Source organism: Bos javanicus, chromosome 3 (genome assembly GCF_032452875.1).
Source record: "Bos javanicus breed banteng chromosome 3, ARS-OSU_banteng_1.0, whole genome shotgun sequence".
Lineage (NCBI taxonomy): Eukaryota > Metazoa > Chordata > Mammalia > Artiodactyla > Bovidae > Bos > Bos javanicus.
The window spans coordinates 21,707,809-21,724,889 of record NC_083870.1 but is presented as its reverse complement, the minus strand read 5'-3'; the positions used below and the strand labels follow the sequence as shown (position 1 = coordinate 21,724,889).

Sequence of the window (17,081 nt, the reverse complement as noted above, 5' to 3'; positions counted from 1 at the left end):
ACTGAATGTAGTCTTTTTTATGGCTGAGTAATATTCTATTGTATGTATGTACCACAACTTTTTTATTAACTCATCTGTCGATGGACCTCTACGTTGCTTTCATGTCCCAGCTGTTGTAAATAGTGCTGCAACGAAAGCTGGGGTACATGTGGCTCTTTCAATTATGGTTTTCTCAGGGTACATGCCCAATGCTGGGATTGTCGCATCATATGGCAATTCTATTCCTAGTTTTTTAAGCAGTATCCATAATGTTCTCCATAGTGACAGTATCAATTTACATTCCCACCATGGAGTAAGTAAGGTCTTTAAAGGGTCATCTACACTGATCCTGAACTTTCAATGATATTTAGAACTGTGATAAAAAGAAAATAATTTCAGAAGGTAGATATCATAATTGGGAAGACAGAAGTGAGACTTGAAGCAAGAATCACAGTGATTTAGAGTAGAGAAATGTGCAAGTTCTCGCTTCATGATCCCAGTTCTAAGAACCAGATCACTGAATCTGGAGAGCCCTGTGACTTCTTTACCTATAGAATACTGAGCTAATTCCAGACAATGTTCTTAACTGCCTAACAGTTTCTGCTTTCTGAGTCTTAAAGCCCTGAGCAGTCACACAAGTCTGGGCTACCCTGTTGGACAGCAAGCAAAGAGGAACTAAAGAACCTCTTGATGAGGGTGAAAGAAGAGAGTGAAAAGCCTGGCTTAAAACTCAACATTCAAAAAAAGATCATCATGACATCTAGTCCCATCACTTCATGGCAAACAGAAGAGGAAAAAGTGGAAACAGTGACAGATATTACTTTCTTGAGCTCCAAAATCACTGCTCCAAAATCACTCCAATCAATGACTGCAGCCAAGAAATTAAAAGATACCAGCTCCTTGGAAGAAAAGCTATGACAAACCTAGACAGCATATTAAAAAGCAGAGACAGTAACTTTGCCGAAACCATAGTCAAAGCTATGGTTTTTTCAGTAATCATATAAGGATATAAGAGCTGGACCATAAAGTTGAGTGCCAAAGAATTGATGCTTTTGAATTACGGTCCTGGAGAAGACTCTTGAGAGTCCCTTGGACAGCAAGGAGATCAAACCGGTCAATCCTAATGGAAATCAACCCTGAATATTCATTGCAAGGACTGATGCTGAAGCTCCACTTGCTTTGGCCACCTGAAGCAAAGAGTCGACTCACTGGAAAAGCCCCTGATGCGGAGAAAGACTGAGAGCAGGAGGAGAAGGGGGCAACAGAAGATGAGATGGTTGGATGGCATCATCAACTCAACAGACATGAGTTTAGCAAACTCCGAGAGATAGTGAACGACAGGGAAGCCCGACATGCTGCAGTCAGTGGGGTCACAAAGAGTCAGACATGACTTAGCAATTAAACAACAACTCTGCTGGACAGAGAAGTCACATAGATGAGCACTGAGACATCAGAGAAGGACTGGACTGTAAGAGAGAAAAACTACCTTGGAGGTCCATCCCAGTAGGGCCTTCAGACGGCTCCCTCCAGTTTTGTGGACTACAAACAGATGAAAGATCTCAAGTGAGAACTGGCCAGCTGAACTCTATAAATCCATAGGAACATGAAAGATAACACTGTTTCAAGTCACTAAAGTTTGGGGTGACTTTTTAGGCAGTAACAGAAAACCAGAATATTGACCAAGGGATGAAGAGTTTTGAATCCTGGTCTTTTTTGAATTCAAAACCCCATATTCTTTTCATTATACCTCACTGATTGACAATAATTACTCTTTTAAAGAAAGGAATAGGAACTATAATTTGCTGATGATTGAATGGAAAAGTTTACGTCAAGGCCAAATGAGGACTTGGGAGATTCAGCAACCTTCCAGACCCCTCCTTCCCTTAACAGGAGAGCATTACCCTGATGAACATACAATCCAGGGTCTGAAACCTTCTATCTTACAAGATCAGAAATTTAATCTAGCACACAGAGAAGACCTGTCTCTTAAGAGGAAGATTCACATAAAACCAAATTCAGAGGCCATGTATATAAAAACCAGAATGTCAATTTAATTTCAACGAAAAGAGTTACAGAGTGGCTCATTTACTTTTACTATTCAGCACAGTCTTCCTCAATAAATAATTCTACCTGAATAGAGGAAAGACACATGAGTAGAGGAATCACAGAACTGAATTCTAAACTCAAATCTCTATTAGTTGTATTATTATAAAGGTTACACTGTTTGCATATTACCTAATTCAATGACTGCCACATTAGACATATAATATAGCTATTGTAGCTATTCCATATTATAATCACCTGTGTCATCAGGCTAAGATACCCTAATATATCCATTTCCACTATCAGCATAAACCAGATTCTCAAAATCAATGATCTGTGTTTCTTCTCCCTCTGGGCAGGAAGAAAACAGCATATGTTCGCCTCTGACTCTTTTTTCTATTCTTTCACAGCTGATCTACAATTTCCACACCTTCTTCTAACAGATACATTCTTTCTCCTGTTAGAATATAATACAATTACTTGGCTGTATTTTCTTACTTACAATCACAATTTAGTCCTGCCCTACACTGAGATTACAACCAGACTAGATTTTAAGTATTTATCTCTTGGGTCATTTCTAAAGATGGCTAACTTGGCATTTTAATTTTTCCTAATTTTTTTTCAGAGGTAACGTTAAGTTCACTCTGGGGGAACATCCATGAATTAAGGAGAATTTGTAAGAAGATCAAACAAGAACCAAACATAGTCTCTGACTCTACACTCCTCCCACACCCAAGCCTTGGTCTTAGTATATCATCCTGATATATCCAGATTACAGAGTTTTAAATTTTAAGCATAATAGGTTTCAGAGGGGAGGGCAAAAGCAAGGATAAAAGTGAATTAAAGGCTCACTATAGGTCTGGCACTGCATGTCTTCAAACTAAACTGCTTTCCTGCAGGGTCTGAACAGTTACTATATGCAACTCCAATGAAGACACTCAGTAGCAGGTACACTTGAATGAACTACTTTGGATGATCCACTGCCTGTTTCATCTAAAAATATCCACAAGGAGAAGTATTTTTCACCATTAACACTCTGAATCAGGGACAACTCCTTAAGTGCAGCTTAGCCCTGATGTTTACTCACTGAGAAGAATAGTCCTAGCAGACACAAAGCACTCAGAATGTAAGTGAAAAAACTTTTGGGCTTTTTCTTTTTGTGTGTGTGGTTTTTAGGGGGAATGGATGGTTTTAATGCATTATTTTATTTTCCTTCTATTTTATAGGCTAACATCACAAAATATGAGGTCTTGGTAAAACAATAACCTACAAGCCAAGACTCATATTAAATCCCATACTGTGAAATTTATATACCCTTTAACTTTATATAAATTTATGTCCAATGTTTATTCATAATATGAAATATAATATAAAAACTTACTATTTATTTTCTACTTCTACACTTTGTTTTTCTATGTGTTCACATAGAAAATTCTTTTTTAGCTAAAAGAAAAGCCTAATTTCCATGTCATTTGACAGAATCCAAATCTAAGATCACAATATTAAGTCAGTCATGTTCTATTGTTCATATTCTCTGCTGCTGCTGCTGCTAAGTAGCTTCAGTCGTGTCTGACTCTGTGTAACCCATAGACAGCAGCCCACCAGGCTCCCCGGTCCCTGGGATTCTCCAGGCAAGAACACTGGTGTGGGTTGCTATTTCCTTCTCCATGCATGAAAGTGAAAAGTGAAGGTGAAGTCGCTCAGTCATATCCAACTCTTCGCAACCACATGGACTGCAGCCTACCAGGTTCCTCCGTCCATGGCATTTTCCAGGCAAGAGTACTGGAGTGGGGTGCCATCACCTTCTCCGTCATATTTTCTAGAGTATCACAAGGCAAATTATTCAGAAAATCCTAATTAGAAGGATTAGGAACACAAACTGTTTGAAACACACCACAGTTTCTGCCTAGGCTAGAACCCACCACACCATGAATTTCATGTCAACTTACATCTCTAACATCAACCACACTGCTTTTCTCATAGAGAAAGTGAAAGTCACTCAGTCATGTCTGACTCTGTGACCCCATGTACTATATATAGTCCGTGGAATTCTTCAGGCCAGAATACTGGAGTCGATAGCCATTCTCTTCTACAGAGGATCTTCCCAACCCAGGGATCAAACCCAGGTCTCCCGCATTGCAGGCACATTCTTTACCATCTGAGCCACCAGGAAAGCCCAAGAATACTGGAGTGGATAGCCTCTCCCTTCTCCAGCGGATCTTCCCAACCCAGGAATGAAAATGGGGTCTCCTGAACAGCAGGCGGATTCTTTACCAGCTGAACTACCAGGGAAGCCCTTAAGTTTTCTATAATCTCCTATGATTATTCTTTTACAATCCAGGTTACACTTTCTGCCGTTTGAAAGCATCAGTTCAGTTCAGTCGTTCAGTGGTGTCCGACTCTTTGCGACCCCATGAATCGCGGCACGCCAGGCCTCCCTGTCCATCACCAACTCCCGGATTTCACTCTAACTCCATCGAGTTGGTGATGCCATCCAGCCATCTCATCCTCTGTTGTCCCCTTCTCCTCCTGCCCCCAATCCCTCTCAGCATCAGGGTCTTCCAATGAGTCAACTCTTCACATTAAGTGGCCAAAGTGTTGGAGTTTCAGCTTCAGCATCAGTCCTTCCAAAGAACACCCAGGACTGATCTTCTTTAGGATGGACTTGGTTGGATCTCCTTGCAGTCCAAGGGACTCTCAAGAGTCTTCTCCAACACCACAGTTCAAAAGCATCAATTCTTCAGTGCTCAGCTTTCTTCACAGTCCAACTCTCACATCCATACATGACTGCTGGAAAAACCATAGCTTTGACGAGACGGACCTTTGTTGGCAAATTAATGTCTCTGCTTTTTAATATGCTGTCTAGGTTGGTCATAGCTTTTCTTCCAAGGAGCAAGTGTCTTTTAATTTCATGGCTGCAATCACCATCTGCAGTGATTTCGGAGCCCAAAAAATAAAGTCTGACACTGTTTCCACTGTTTTCCCATCTATTTCCCATGAAGTGATGGGACCAGATTCCATGATCTTAGTTTTCTGATTGTTGAACTTTAAGCCAACTGTTTCACTCTCCTCTTTCACTTTCATCAAGAGACTTTTCAGTTCCTCTTGGCTTTCTGCCATAAGAGTGGTGTCATCTGCATATCTGAGGTTACTGATATTTCTCCCGGCAATCTTGATTCCAGCTTGTGCTTCTTCCAGTCCAGCGTTTCTCATGATGTACTCTGCATAAAAGTTAAATAAGCAGGGTGACAATATACAGCCTTGACGTACTCCTTTTCCTATTTGGAACCAGTCTGTTGTTCCATGTCCAGTTCTAACTGTTGCTTCCTGACCTGCATATAGGTTTCTCAAGAAGCAGGTCAGGTGGTCTGGTATTCCCATCTCTTTCAGAATTTTCTACAGTTTATTGTGATCCACACAGTCAAAGGCGTTGGCATAGTCAATAAAGCAGAAATAGATGTTTTTCTGGAACTCTCTTGCTTTTTCCATGATCCAGCGGATGTTGGCAATCTAATCTCTGGTTCCTCTGCCTTTTCTAAAACCAGCTTGAACACCTGGAAGTCCATGGTTCATGTATTGCTGAAGCCTGGCTTGGAGAATTTTGAGCATTACTTTACTAGTGTGTGAGATGAGTGCAATTGTGCGGTAGTTTGAGCATTCTTTGGCATTGCCTTTCTTTGGGATTGGAATGAAAACTGACCTTTTCCAGTCCTGTGGCCACTGCTGAGTTTTCCAAATTTGCTGGCATATTGAGTGCAGCACTTTCACAGCATCATCTTTCAGGATTTGAAATAGCTCAACTGGAATTCCATCACCTCCACTAGCTTTGTTCGTAGTGATGCTTTCTAAGGCCCACTTGACTTCACATTCCAGGATGTCTGGCTCTAGGTGAGTGATCACAGCATCATGACTATCTGGGTCATGAAGACCTTTTTTGTACAGTTCTTCTGTGTATTCTTGCCACCTCTTAATATCTCTGCTTCTGTTAGGTCCATACCATTTCTGTCCTTTATCGAGCCCATCTTTGCTTGAAATGTTCCCTTGGTAGCTCTAACTTTCTTGAAGAGATCTCTAGTCTTTCCCACTCTGTTGTTTTCCTCTATTTCTTTGCATTGATTGCTGAGGAAGGCTTTCTTATCTCTCCTTGCTATTCTTTGGACCTCTGCATTCAGATGCTTATATCTTTCCTTTTCTCCTTTGCTTTTCGCTTCTCTTCTTTTCACAGCTATTTATAAGGCCTCCTCAGACAGCCATTTTGCTTTTTTGCATTTCTTTTCCATGGGGATGGTCTTGATCCCTGTCTCCTGTACAATGTCACGAACCTCCATCCATAGTTCATCAGCACTCTGTCTATCAGATATAGTCCCTTAAATCTATTTCTCACTTCCACTGTATAATCATAAGGGATTTCATTTAGGTCATACCTGAATGGTCTAGTGGTTTTCCCTACTTTCTTCAATTTAAGTCTGCATTTGGCAATAAGGAGTTCATGATCTGAGCCACAGTCAGCTCCCGGTCTTGTTTTTGCATCAAGTGAACCCCAAAACAAAGTTAATAGATCTGAAATAGGCTGAGACTTGGGACCCTTTACTGGAGTGCTTGCACCTGGACAAACTAAGGAACTAAAAGCAAGAGTTTCAGAAAAACATCTGTTTTATTGATTACATCAAAGCCTTTGACTGTGTGGATTACAACAAACTGTGGAAAATTTTTCAAGAGATGGGAATACCAGACCACCTTACCTGTCTCCTGAGAAATCTTTATGCAGGGCAAGAAGCAACAGTTAGAACTGGACATGGAACAACAGACTGGTTCCAAATTGGGAAAGGAGTATGTCAAGGCTGTATATTGTCACCCTGTTTACTTAACTTATATGCAGAAATCATCACGTGAAATACTGGCCTAGATGAAGCACAAGCTGGAATCAAGATTGCCGGGAGAGATATCAATAACCTCAGATATGCAGATGACACCACCCTTATGGCAGAAAGTGAAGAGGAACTGAAGAGCCTCTTGATGAAAGTGAAAGAGGAGAGTGAAAAAGCTGGCTTAAAACTCAACATTCAAAAAATTATCATCATGGCATCCGGTCCCATCACTTCATGGCAAATAGATAGGGAAACAATGGAAACAGTGGGAGACTTTATTTTCTTAGGCTCCAAAATCACTGCAGATGGTGATTGCAGCCATGAAATTAAAAGACACCTGCTCCTTGGAAGAGAAGTTATGACAAACCTAGACAGCATATTAAAAGCAGAGACATTACTTTGCTGACAAAGGTCTGTCTCGTCAAAGCTATGGTTTTTCCAGCAGTCATGTATGGATGTGAGAGTTGGACTATGAAGAAAGCTGAGCACTGAAGAATTGATGCTTTTGAACTGTGGAGTTGGCAAAGACTCTTGAGAGTCCCTTGGACTGCAAGGAGATCCAACCAGTCAATCCTAAAGAAAATCAGTCCTGAATATTCATTGGAAGGACTGGTGCTGAAACTGAAGCTCCACTACTTTGGCCACCTAATTCGAAGAACTGACTCTTTGGAAAAGAGCATGATGCGAGGAAAGATTGAAGGCAGGAGGAGGAGGGGACGACAGAGGATGAGATGGTTAGATGGCATCACCGACTCGATGGACAGGAGTTTGAGCAAGCTCTGGGAGTTGGTGATGGACAGGAAGGCCTGGCATGCTGCAGTCCATGGGGTCGCAAAGAGTCAGACACGACTAAGCGACTGAACTGAGAAGTAATTCCATAAACACGCAGTTGGGGCAATTATGAACAGTAAGATACAAAAAGGCCACAAACTGACTTTTCGGAGATGTAGGCGGTGTTGGGAACAAAAGCACATGGTACCTGCACACAGCATCACCTGAGGTGGGCAGACCACCTAAACTATGCTTCCTGCCCAAGCCACCCATCCACCCCTACCCTTACCTCATTTAAGGAACCACTAGCTCACCTCACCTCAGAAGACGAACAAGGGCATCTGTTTCTTACTTGAAGCGCAAGTCCCAGTAAAGCCTTTCCTGAACTTCTCATCTGGCCTCTTATCAATTTTAATGAGTCCACAGACCCAGGTCGGTAACAGAACTTCTGGATTCTATTCCCAGTTCCACCAGTTCATGGTCTTTGGGAAGACCTGTTTCTCCATCTATAAAACTAGAACACAGATGTTGTCTTCATTTACTTGTCTCCTCTAACTCTCCTTCAGGCAAACAAGAAGTCTCATTCATTCAATTCTTATATTGAGGTTAATACTGAAGATCTGGGGGCTTCCCAGGTGGCTCAGTGGTAAAGAATCCACCTGCCAAGCAGGAGATGCCAGTTTTATCCCTGGGTCGGGAAGATCCCCTCAAGAAGGAAATGGCAACCACTCCAGTATTCCTGCCTCAGAAATCCCATGGACAGAGAAGCCTTGCTGGCTACAGTCCATGGGGCTGTGAAAGAGAACACAACCTAACAACTGAACAACCACCATACTTAAGATTAGGATATTCACAGAAGTTTGTTTTATATGTCTTTACTTCCCTAAGTGGAATTTTATTATTAGAACATAAACTTTGTACATGATTTCAGTGACTTTTAATCCCAGGTTATTTTTCTTTCCCCACCAAGTATGCTTTTCTTTCTGCACAATGCTTAGAATGTAGAGCTTAGAAGATAATTGCTGAATGAATGAAGGTTGTCAGTTTAAGTAAGAAGAGTCTATCAGCTTAAACTGAATGTAAGACAAACTTTTCCCTCAGACTATGGTGGTACATGATAGAACTAAGGGCAAACTTTTAGGATCATTTACCATTTTATATCTATGCCACTGAGTTGTTCCCCTTCTTGCTGCCTTTACTGTAAGCAAGCAAAGAACACTATAACTAAACCCTTTCTGGCTACACTGTGTTAACTTTATCTCTGATAATTCTTGTAGTTTAGTCATTTTTTTTTTCCTTAGAAAATCTGGCTTCTTGTCCACCTGATCAAATTATATCAAGTAACACTTTGTCTCCTGACCTGATTTTCTGCCTTGTTACACAATGAACCAAAGAAAGTTGGTTGATTATACATTCCTGTTTGGAATCCCTGATAATGTCAACCTTTCAGGTCTGGAATGAAGGAACAAAATGATGAAGGTTGTGAATGTTACTATTCTTAGGGAATAAGACCATAAATAAAGGCAGTTCTAATGGCCTGGAACTCAATCACAGCTCTCCAAATATTTAAATTGTATAGGTATCTTTGTATAATACTAAAAAACTGTGGCCTGATGGTGGATTTTTGTTTTTGTAAACTGGTTTTCTTCCTGAATAACAGCCACGGGGACAATCACTTAATACTTAAGTTCAGAGCTAATTCACACTCAGTAACAGATTTCTGGAATCCTTTTATAGCACTAGTGCTGCAAGATGAAAAAGACCAATGTTACATTGCTAACCTTATTAAAAACCTTGGGAACTCTGAATCTGCTCATCGAATACAGATTGTATGCTAAAACAAAATGCTAGCAAGGAACAGTTCTCAAAGCTTTCTAAGAGGCTGTTCCAGGGTTAAAATCCTCAGTTTGGCCCAAATAAAATTTTCCATTTCAAAAACAAATAAAAAAGAACCAAAATGCCAGTATATTATTAAAACAAGTCTCCCTAACTGAATTAGCACCTACATTTGGCACAGAATAATAATAAGCCAATAATTTTAATGATCAGCAAAATAAGGTTGAAAAATTTAGGGAATTAAACACTTTCATTATTCTTATTTGTGAATATTACTTCCAAACACTTCTAAATCATAAATACGCAAACTAAAAACAGCAGTAAAAGCTAATTTGCTGAGTTTACCTTTTACATGTTATTAAACAAAAAGTAAATGTACAATTATAGTTTTCACACTATATCAGCAATCAAAATGACAGTAGTTTAGGTTCAGATCTGCACAGCATCAAAGTGAGTGGCAAGTAGGTGAATATAGGATACCTTGCCTACTTCCTGTGATACCTGTTGAACTCATCAAGGAGGCTGGGCAATCTATTTAACATACAAGAAAAGTGTGCCTGGTTTAAAATCACCAGTCACTTCTATTTATTATACATGTATCTGTATATCTCTAAGGAACTCCGAAATAACAACTGAACTTAAAAAAAAAAAAAAAAGATTTCAAAAAAATCTTTCAGAATCTAACCTAAACTTCTTTATGTGAAACTATAAGAACCACCTAAAATGTTTCTGCTATGGTAAAGGCCTTATTTCTCTACAAATAAGGACTGCTCATTCCTACACAACCTTTCAATCAAAGATTACATATCCCCATTTCTCTGAATGCCCACTCAAGCTTTCAATAGGCACACCTCAGTATTATTTTACAGTGGGATACACCAAGACAAACTGAGAGGGTCAGATGACTCAACTTCAACCCCATGAACAAACAGTATTAGAACAAGGCTTGATAACTTCAGTTCACCAACTCGACCAAGAGTTTGGGGAAACTAAAATTTTAAGCACAAAATCTCCTAAGCTCATGAAAACTTTAAAGAACATTAAGAGAAACAGAGAAAGTAATGCTTAATTAATGCAAAGATGAGCTATAGAAAAACTAAAAGTTAGACTTGGTGTCTGCTTTCTACTTTGTTTTCAAACTGGAATTTCCAGATGTCTTACTAAGTTACATGTTGTGTTACTACTTCAATTAATTTCCAACTGAGAAAAAAAATCTGGATACTTTTAGAAGTTGCCCCACAGTGTGTAACTTGAGAGGCCTGATCCAATTCCTCTGGTCTCAGTAACCACAAGGAGAGAAAGCGACCCCAAGAGATACTGCTATAATAGAATGCCTCTTAACTACCTTCTAAACAATCCCTCCCATCAGGGCTTTGGTTAAAATTATCTCAACTTTATCTCACTGAAAATTCTCAACAGGATTCCAAAATTAGAAATCAAAGCTACCCCAGGACAAAACCTTCAGCACCAGTGACACAGACAATGACTATCCTTTTATCCTTCTACACCTGGGTTCCTGAACCACAGTGCTCTTAACATTTTGGGCCCAATAACTTTTTGCTGTGGGGGCTCTCCTGTTCACTGAAGCAGGTTTAGCAGCATCCCTAGCCTCTATCCACTAGATGCCAGCAACAACCCTCCCTTTCCCGCAGTTGTGACAACAATCCTGCTGTAGAAAAGACCTACAGACATTGCCAAATTTCCTCCTAAAAAGCAAAACTGCCCCCAGTTGAGAACCACTGCTCTACATTATATCCTTTAATAATCAACATTAAGCTGTGGAGAGATGAAAAGAAGTCAGCATTCACAGGCTTCTTATTCTCAGACCCTTCCAATCTGACTAGAGAGAATAAGAAACAATCCACATGGTTTTTCCTCTTCTGATATGATGGCTGTCTGAGAGACCTCAGCATCCTCTCCCTTAATGTAAGCAAAGGTCATAAAAAGCCAAGTAAACATAGAGAAACAAAAAGTATTAGCAACCAAAAAGTGTTACTTCCCCTTAAAAATATAAGGAATTTCACCTGTGGTGAGTTTAACTTTAAGGTTTTTGTTCTTCCTCATATCGAAAAAAAAATCCCAAGATTTCCCCAAGATATATAAAAGTCAATTTATCAGCAGAATTTCAAGACTAGAACTAGCCTTCTATCCATAAGAACACATATGTCTTTCTTCTAGCTCCTTGCAGGGACTATAATTACTGACACTGTTATGTTCAAACTTTGCATGGCAGCGCCTGCATTTTGTTCCACCGAAGCCTTTTAGATAAAGATCTCATACCATTAACACCACTACTTTTTAAAAAGAACTATTGGGTATTCAACTCAAGGGCTTGCTTCCTGGTGGTTCAGCAGTAAAGAATCTGCCTGCCAATGCAGAAGATGCAGGTTCGATCCCTGGGTCAGGAAGATCCCCTTGAGAAGGAAATGGCAACCCAAGTCAGTATTCTTGCCTGGGAAATCCCATGGACAGAGGAACCTGGCAGGCTATAGTCTGTGGGGTCACAAAAGAGTCAGACACAACTTAGCAGCTAAACAACAATTCAACTCAGAATATTTCAAGAGACATTTAATAAGCAACTGCTATAAAGCACAGAAAGACGCTAGATAATCAAGCAGACTTTTTAGATGGTAAGTCACCAACAGCAGAATTTAAGAAATCTAAATAATTAAAACCTATAAAATCCAGCTCAAATCACTAATTCCTTCCTCCAGTTCAACAAAACTACTACTACTACTTAAGACACCATTCTAGGATCTTCCTAAGAATCATGCACTTTTAAAACTCTAGGTCTGACTTCCCTGGTGGTACAGTGGATAGGAATTTGCCTGTCAAGGCAGGGGACACGGTTTGGATCCCTGGTCCAAGAAAATTCCATGTCACAGAGCAACAAAAGTCCATTCGCCACAAGTACTGAGCCCCTGGGCCACTACTACCAGGCCCATGCGCCTAGAGCCTGTGCTCTGCAACAAGCCACCACAATGAGAAGCCCATGCACCCCAACGAAGAGTAGGCCCTGCTCACCACAACTAGAGAATGCCCACACACAGCAACAAAGACCATTGCAACCAAAAATAAATAAGTAAATTTAAAAAAAATAAAAAGCAAGGACAGGGAACTTAAGAGTTTTAAGAATCACAGTCTTTAAGAAGCCTACTTTTTAGCTTCTCTTACGGGGTGATTAGAAAGTTTTCCTGTATTAGAGTCATTACAAGTATAGCACAATAACAATGATCTGTATAGTACCTGGTAAACAAACAAATTAGATAATATTATTTATTGATAAGGATGACATTTTATTAGTCCAAAGGTGATATAATACAGAGACGGAAGAGGGAGAGAAGTTGGCTACTTTCTTCAGGCAAAGCCTCAGAGGTGAGTAATACACTTGCAGTCCTTAATGAGACTGGTCTCTCTGGGTTTGGATACTCTGATCTCTATAAAACACTTAGGAACCACCCTAGTTTCATCAATACTAAAAGTTGTTTACTCTGCATGATTTATCTCACCTGTTCAATGACTCTACAGAATTTAATCTCATAAGGTAATATTCCCTGACCTTGATTTAAAAATGGGAGAGGATAGTATGGAGTACAGTTGCATGACACAGTCCTCTGTGGCACCACCCAGTCACCCCTCAGGGGCATCTCTCAGTGTTCCATACTTAACTCCATTAGTCTTGGCTTCACAGTGTCTCTCAATGGATAGACAGGTGAGGCAGTATTTCCTCTGTCATCTGATGATCAAAAAAATACAATACCAATTTACCCAATGATATTTAATATAAACTTGAAATACTAGGGCTTCAGACCATATAATCAAAATCCTTTATTTTAAAATCCAAGTTTAGAGGAGGACTCACCCTCCCCCTCCCTAACTCATCTGGGGCCGGCAAAGAAGACAGCTGTAAGGCTCAGTTCACCCAATGCCAATCAGAGGAAAATTGGCAAGAGGAAGCAGACCTGAAGAAGGATAGAGCGCATGAATCACTCTGCTTTTGCCTAAGCGCCAATCATGCTGGCCACTTGGAATATACTGACCCATCTCTGTCCACTTGTCTTGATTCTTCTAGGCTGGAATGCCTCCAAGAAACCTTCCCTGACTCAGACCCCAGCCTAAGTGATCTGCCTCTCCTTTCCTCTTACGCTATCAGTGGCTTCCTGGATGCACTTGTTTATAGGCCTCTGGACCCTTCTCTGTTCACTCTCAGCTTGATGCCAAGCAGAAGAATGCAAGACTGTTACTGCCTTGATCCTTATCATATACCCCTGCCTAACTATATAACGGAGAAGGCAATGGCACCCCACCCCAGTACTCTTGTCTGGAAAATCCCATGGACGGAGGAGCCTGGTAGACTGCAGTCCATGCGGTCACGAAGAGTTGGACACGACTGAGCAACTTCACTTTCACTTTTCACTTTCATGCATTGGAGAAGGAAATGGCAACCCACTCCAGTGTTCTTGCCTGGAGAATCCCAGGGACCGGGGAGCCTGCTGGGCTGCTGTCTATGGGGTCGCACAAAGTCGGACACAACTGAAGCGACTCAGCAGCAGCAGCAACTACATAACCTCTCCCTACTCACCAGGGAAAAAGCTGGCTTGAAACTCAACATTCAAAAAACGAAGATCAAGGCATCCAGTCCCATCATTTCATGGCAAATAGATGGGGAAAAAATGGAAACAGTGACAGACTTTATTTTCTTGGGCTCCAAAATCACTACAGATGGTGACTTCAGCCATGAAATTAATAGACGGTTGCTCCTTAGAAGAAAAGCTGTGACAGAAGAAAGACTTCCGTCTTTAATATGGAAGAAAAACATAGTGTTATTAAAAAGCAGAGAAATCACTTTGCCGACAAAGGTCCATATGATTACAGCTATGGTTTTCCCAGTAGTCATGTACGGATGTGAGAGTTGGACCATAAAGAAGGCTAAGAGAAGAACTGATGCTTTCAAACTGTGGTGCTAGAGAAGACTCTAGAACCCCGTGGACAGCAAGATCAAACCAGTCAATCCTAAAGGAAATCACCCTGAATATCCTTGGAAAAGACTGATGCTGAAACTGACACTCCAATACTTTGGCCACCTGATGAAAACAGCCAACTCACTGGAAAAGACCCTGATGCAAGGAAAAACTGAGGGCAAGATGAGAAGGGGGCAACAGAGCATGAGATGGTAGGATGGCATCACTGACTCAATGGACCTGAATTTGCGCAAACTCCAGGAAATGGTGAAAGACAGGGAAGCCTGGAGTGCTGCAGTCCACAGGGTCGCAAACAGTCGACAGGACTTAGTGACTGAACAACAACTCGCCAGGGAGGACGGCACAGTTCTTGAGGCACTAGCCTACTATCCCCCTTTGCCTGGTAAAGTAATAAAGCCACTGTTTCCTTCTCCAAAAAAATTAATTAATTTAAAAATAAAATCCGAGTTTAGTATTCACTAAATTTTACTAAAACCATTTTCACTGTAAACAGGGAATCATTTTTAATAAAAAAAAGAAAATTCGTAAATCATTATTCACTTCTAGAATGAAGACTTTTTTGAAACCTAACAATACCACTGAATAATATTTTCATTCTAAAATCTCAAAAAAAACTGAGTAGCCATTGCCCTTTTGTGAAGAATACTTACAACAGAGAAATCTCCATTTGTAAGGGTTTGTCCCTCTTTGCACCAGAAATAGGATAATGAAATCTCAATTCTTATCAGTGGAGAAGTCCTGATTTAAATCTGCAAACAATCATGCTTGTTTACCGTTGTTTGCATGATAATCTGCCAAAACTGGTTTCCCCTCTTCCCCAAAGTCTTCTGTTTCTAGGGATGGCTTTACAGTCATTTCAGGGAGAGATTTCAGTTTTCCCTGGCATCTCCCCTGTATATGGGAGGTATACATGTTATTAAACTTCTCCAGGAAAAAAATAAAAAATAAAATTCCCTTCACGATTTCCCCCTCATTTCTTCGTATCTCCTTTCTAAAAGAAATTTGTCTTATCTGAGAGGATCCAAATCAAAACACACAAAGTTGAGATAGATAGATCGAGATTAGCAGTAAGGAGCAGTATGGCAAAAATTAGACACAGCCAAAAAGCAGCAAAACTAAAACAGCATGTAGATGAAACTATGACTACAAAATTGGGAGTGGGGCAAATAGTGAAGAAAGAGCCTGAAAAAGCACAACCTTTAGGCAAAAAGGCTATATACCTTTAGGCACTTTTTCCCTGGCCTCCATTGGTGTTTCTAAGAAATAAGATACACAGACACACTTTAGCAGGCTTTCTTACAGATTTTATCAGAGACGCTGTAAACACTGAGGGAAGTTGTTAGGAACCCTGACTTAAGGCTGAATACTGATACTTCTAAGGAGAAAAACAATCCTAACTAGCTAAAGATGACTGGCCAAAGGCAGGATTAACATTCATCCTGGTGGGTCTCCCTGTGGTAGATATAGCCCAAGCCAAAAAAGCCTGTGTGGTTTGGGTGTTTAGCGGGCGAGCTTGCTGCAGAAGCACTTTTTTTCACAGCCATAGCACTACCTCTCTAGGGACTAACAAAATCTGGCAGAGAGTAGTGAAAACCAATTTTACATTAGATGATGCAGTCCCCAGCATTCTGTCCTAGATCTTTTTTATTAAGCGAAGAGAGAGAGAACCAGAGGAGGAAGGGTGAGTAAGGCAGGTGGTGCTAAAGACACTGGCAGCATGACAATCAAAATAAGCAAGTTGAAACAATATGTTCTGCCTTCTTCCTAAAGCCATTTCCTTCAATAGTGGTAGGGAGCGGAGGCAGTCTGCAAGTCATTAGCACACTGCTGTTTTCACTTTCAGAAGAATATTGGAAACCCCTGAAGAGCAAAAGCCCCCTCTCCATCCCAGTTACCTTCCAACCCTCTTTTTCTCTCCGTGTTTTCTTCCTTCCTTTCCTAGGGACGACCGAATAAGGACAATTCTCAGCAATCCGTTATTCTGCTTTAATAAGGAGAGGGAAGGGGGAGGATCTGGTAAAAAGTGGAAAAGGAATAAAGGTGAGAGGCAACAGCGGAAAGAATATCGAATGCAGGAAAAGAGAGGTCATCGTGGGAAGGAGACAAGATGAAGAAGAGTGCATGAAAACAGGGGACGACGTGTCAGAAGAGAACTTGCTAAAGAAGGCCAAAAAAATTAAAAATGGACCGCGGGGGGAGGGGGATGGGAGGAGCTGGTCAAGAGGGGAGAGAAAGTGAGGGGCAGGTGGAACATCCGAGCGAGAGTTGCGGAGCCTGGGCCGAGACGCCCGGGCAGCAGGGTACTTGAGAGACCGATGTCAGGTGAATCGGGGTTGTGTGGGAAGCTTAACCCCCACTCCAGGCTATCTGGGAGAGGAATCCGGCCCAATGCCCGAGCGCAGAGGAACCAGGTTCTTACCGGTAGTTTGGGGCTGACCTCGCCCTTGCAAAAGTGGCAGAAAAACCGGTGCGCGGCAACCGCAGAGCCCGCGCCGGCCCCGGCCGCCGAAGCCTCCGCCATTTTTCTCTTTCGCCACGGCTGTCCGAGAGGGCAGCCGGCCGGTCTTTCGCCAGGCCGCTGGCTCCCGGCTGCTGTCGCCTC

The 17,081-nt window shown here is 41.2% G+C and overlaps 1 protein-coding gene across 1 annotated transcript in view; it reads right to left on the bottom strand.

Moving 5' to 3' along the window:
* RNF115 (ring finger protein 115) overlaps positions 1–17,000 on the bottom strand; it is a 75,916-nt gene extending 58,916 nt beyond the window's left edge. The window contains exon 1 of the mRNA XM_061408733.1: positions 16,899–17,000. Within this exon, the coding sequence (XP_061264717.1) occupies positions 16,899–17,000 (102 nt within the window). The remainder of the gene's footprint in view (positions 1–16,898) is intronic.
* Between the last annotated feature and the right edge of the window lie 81 nt (positions 17,001–17,081).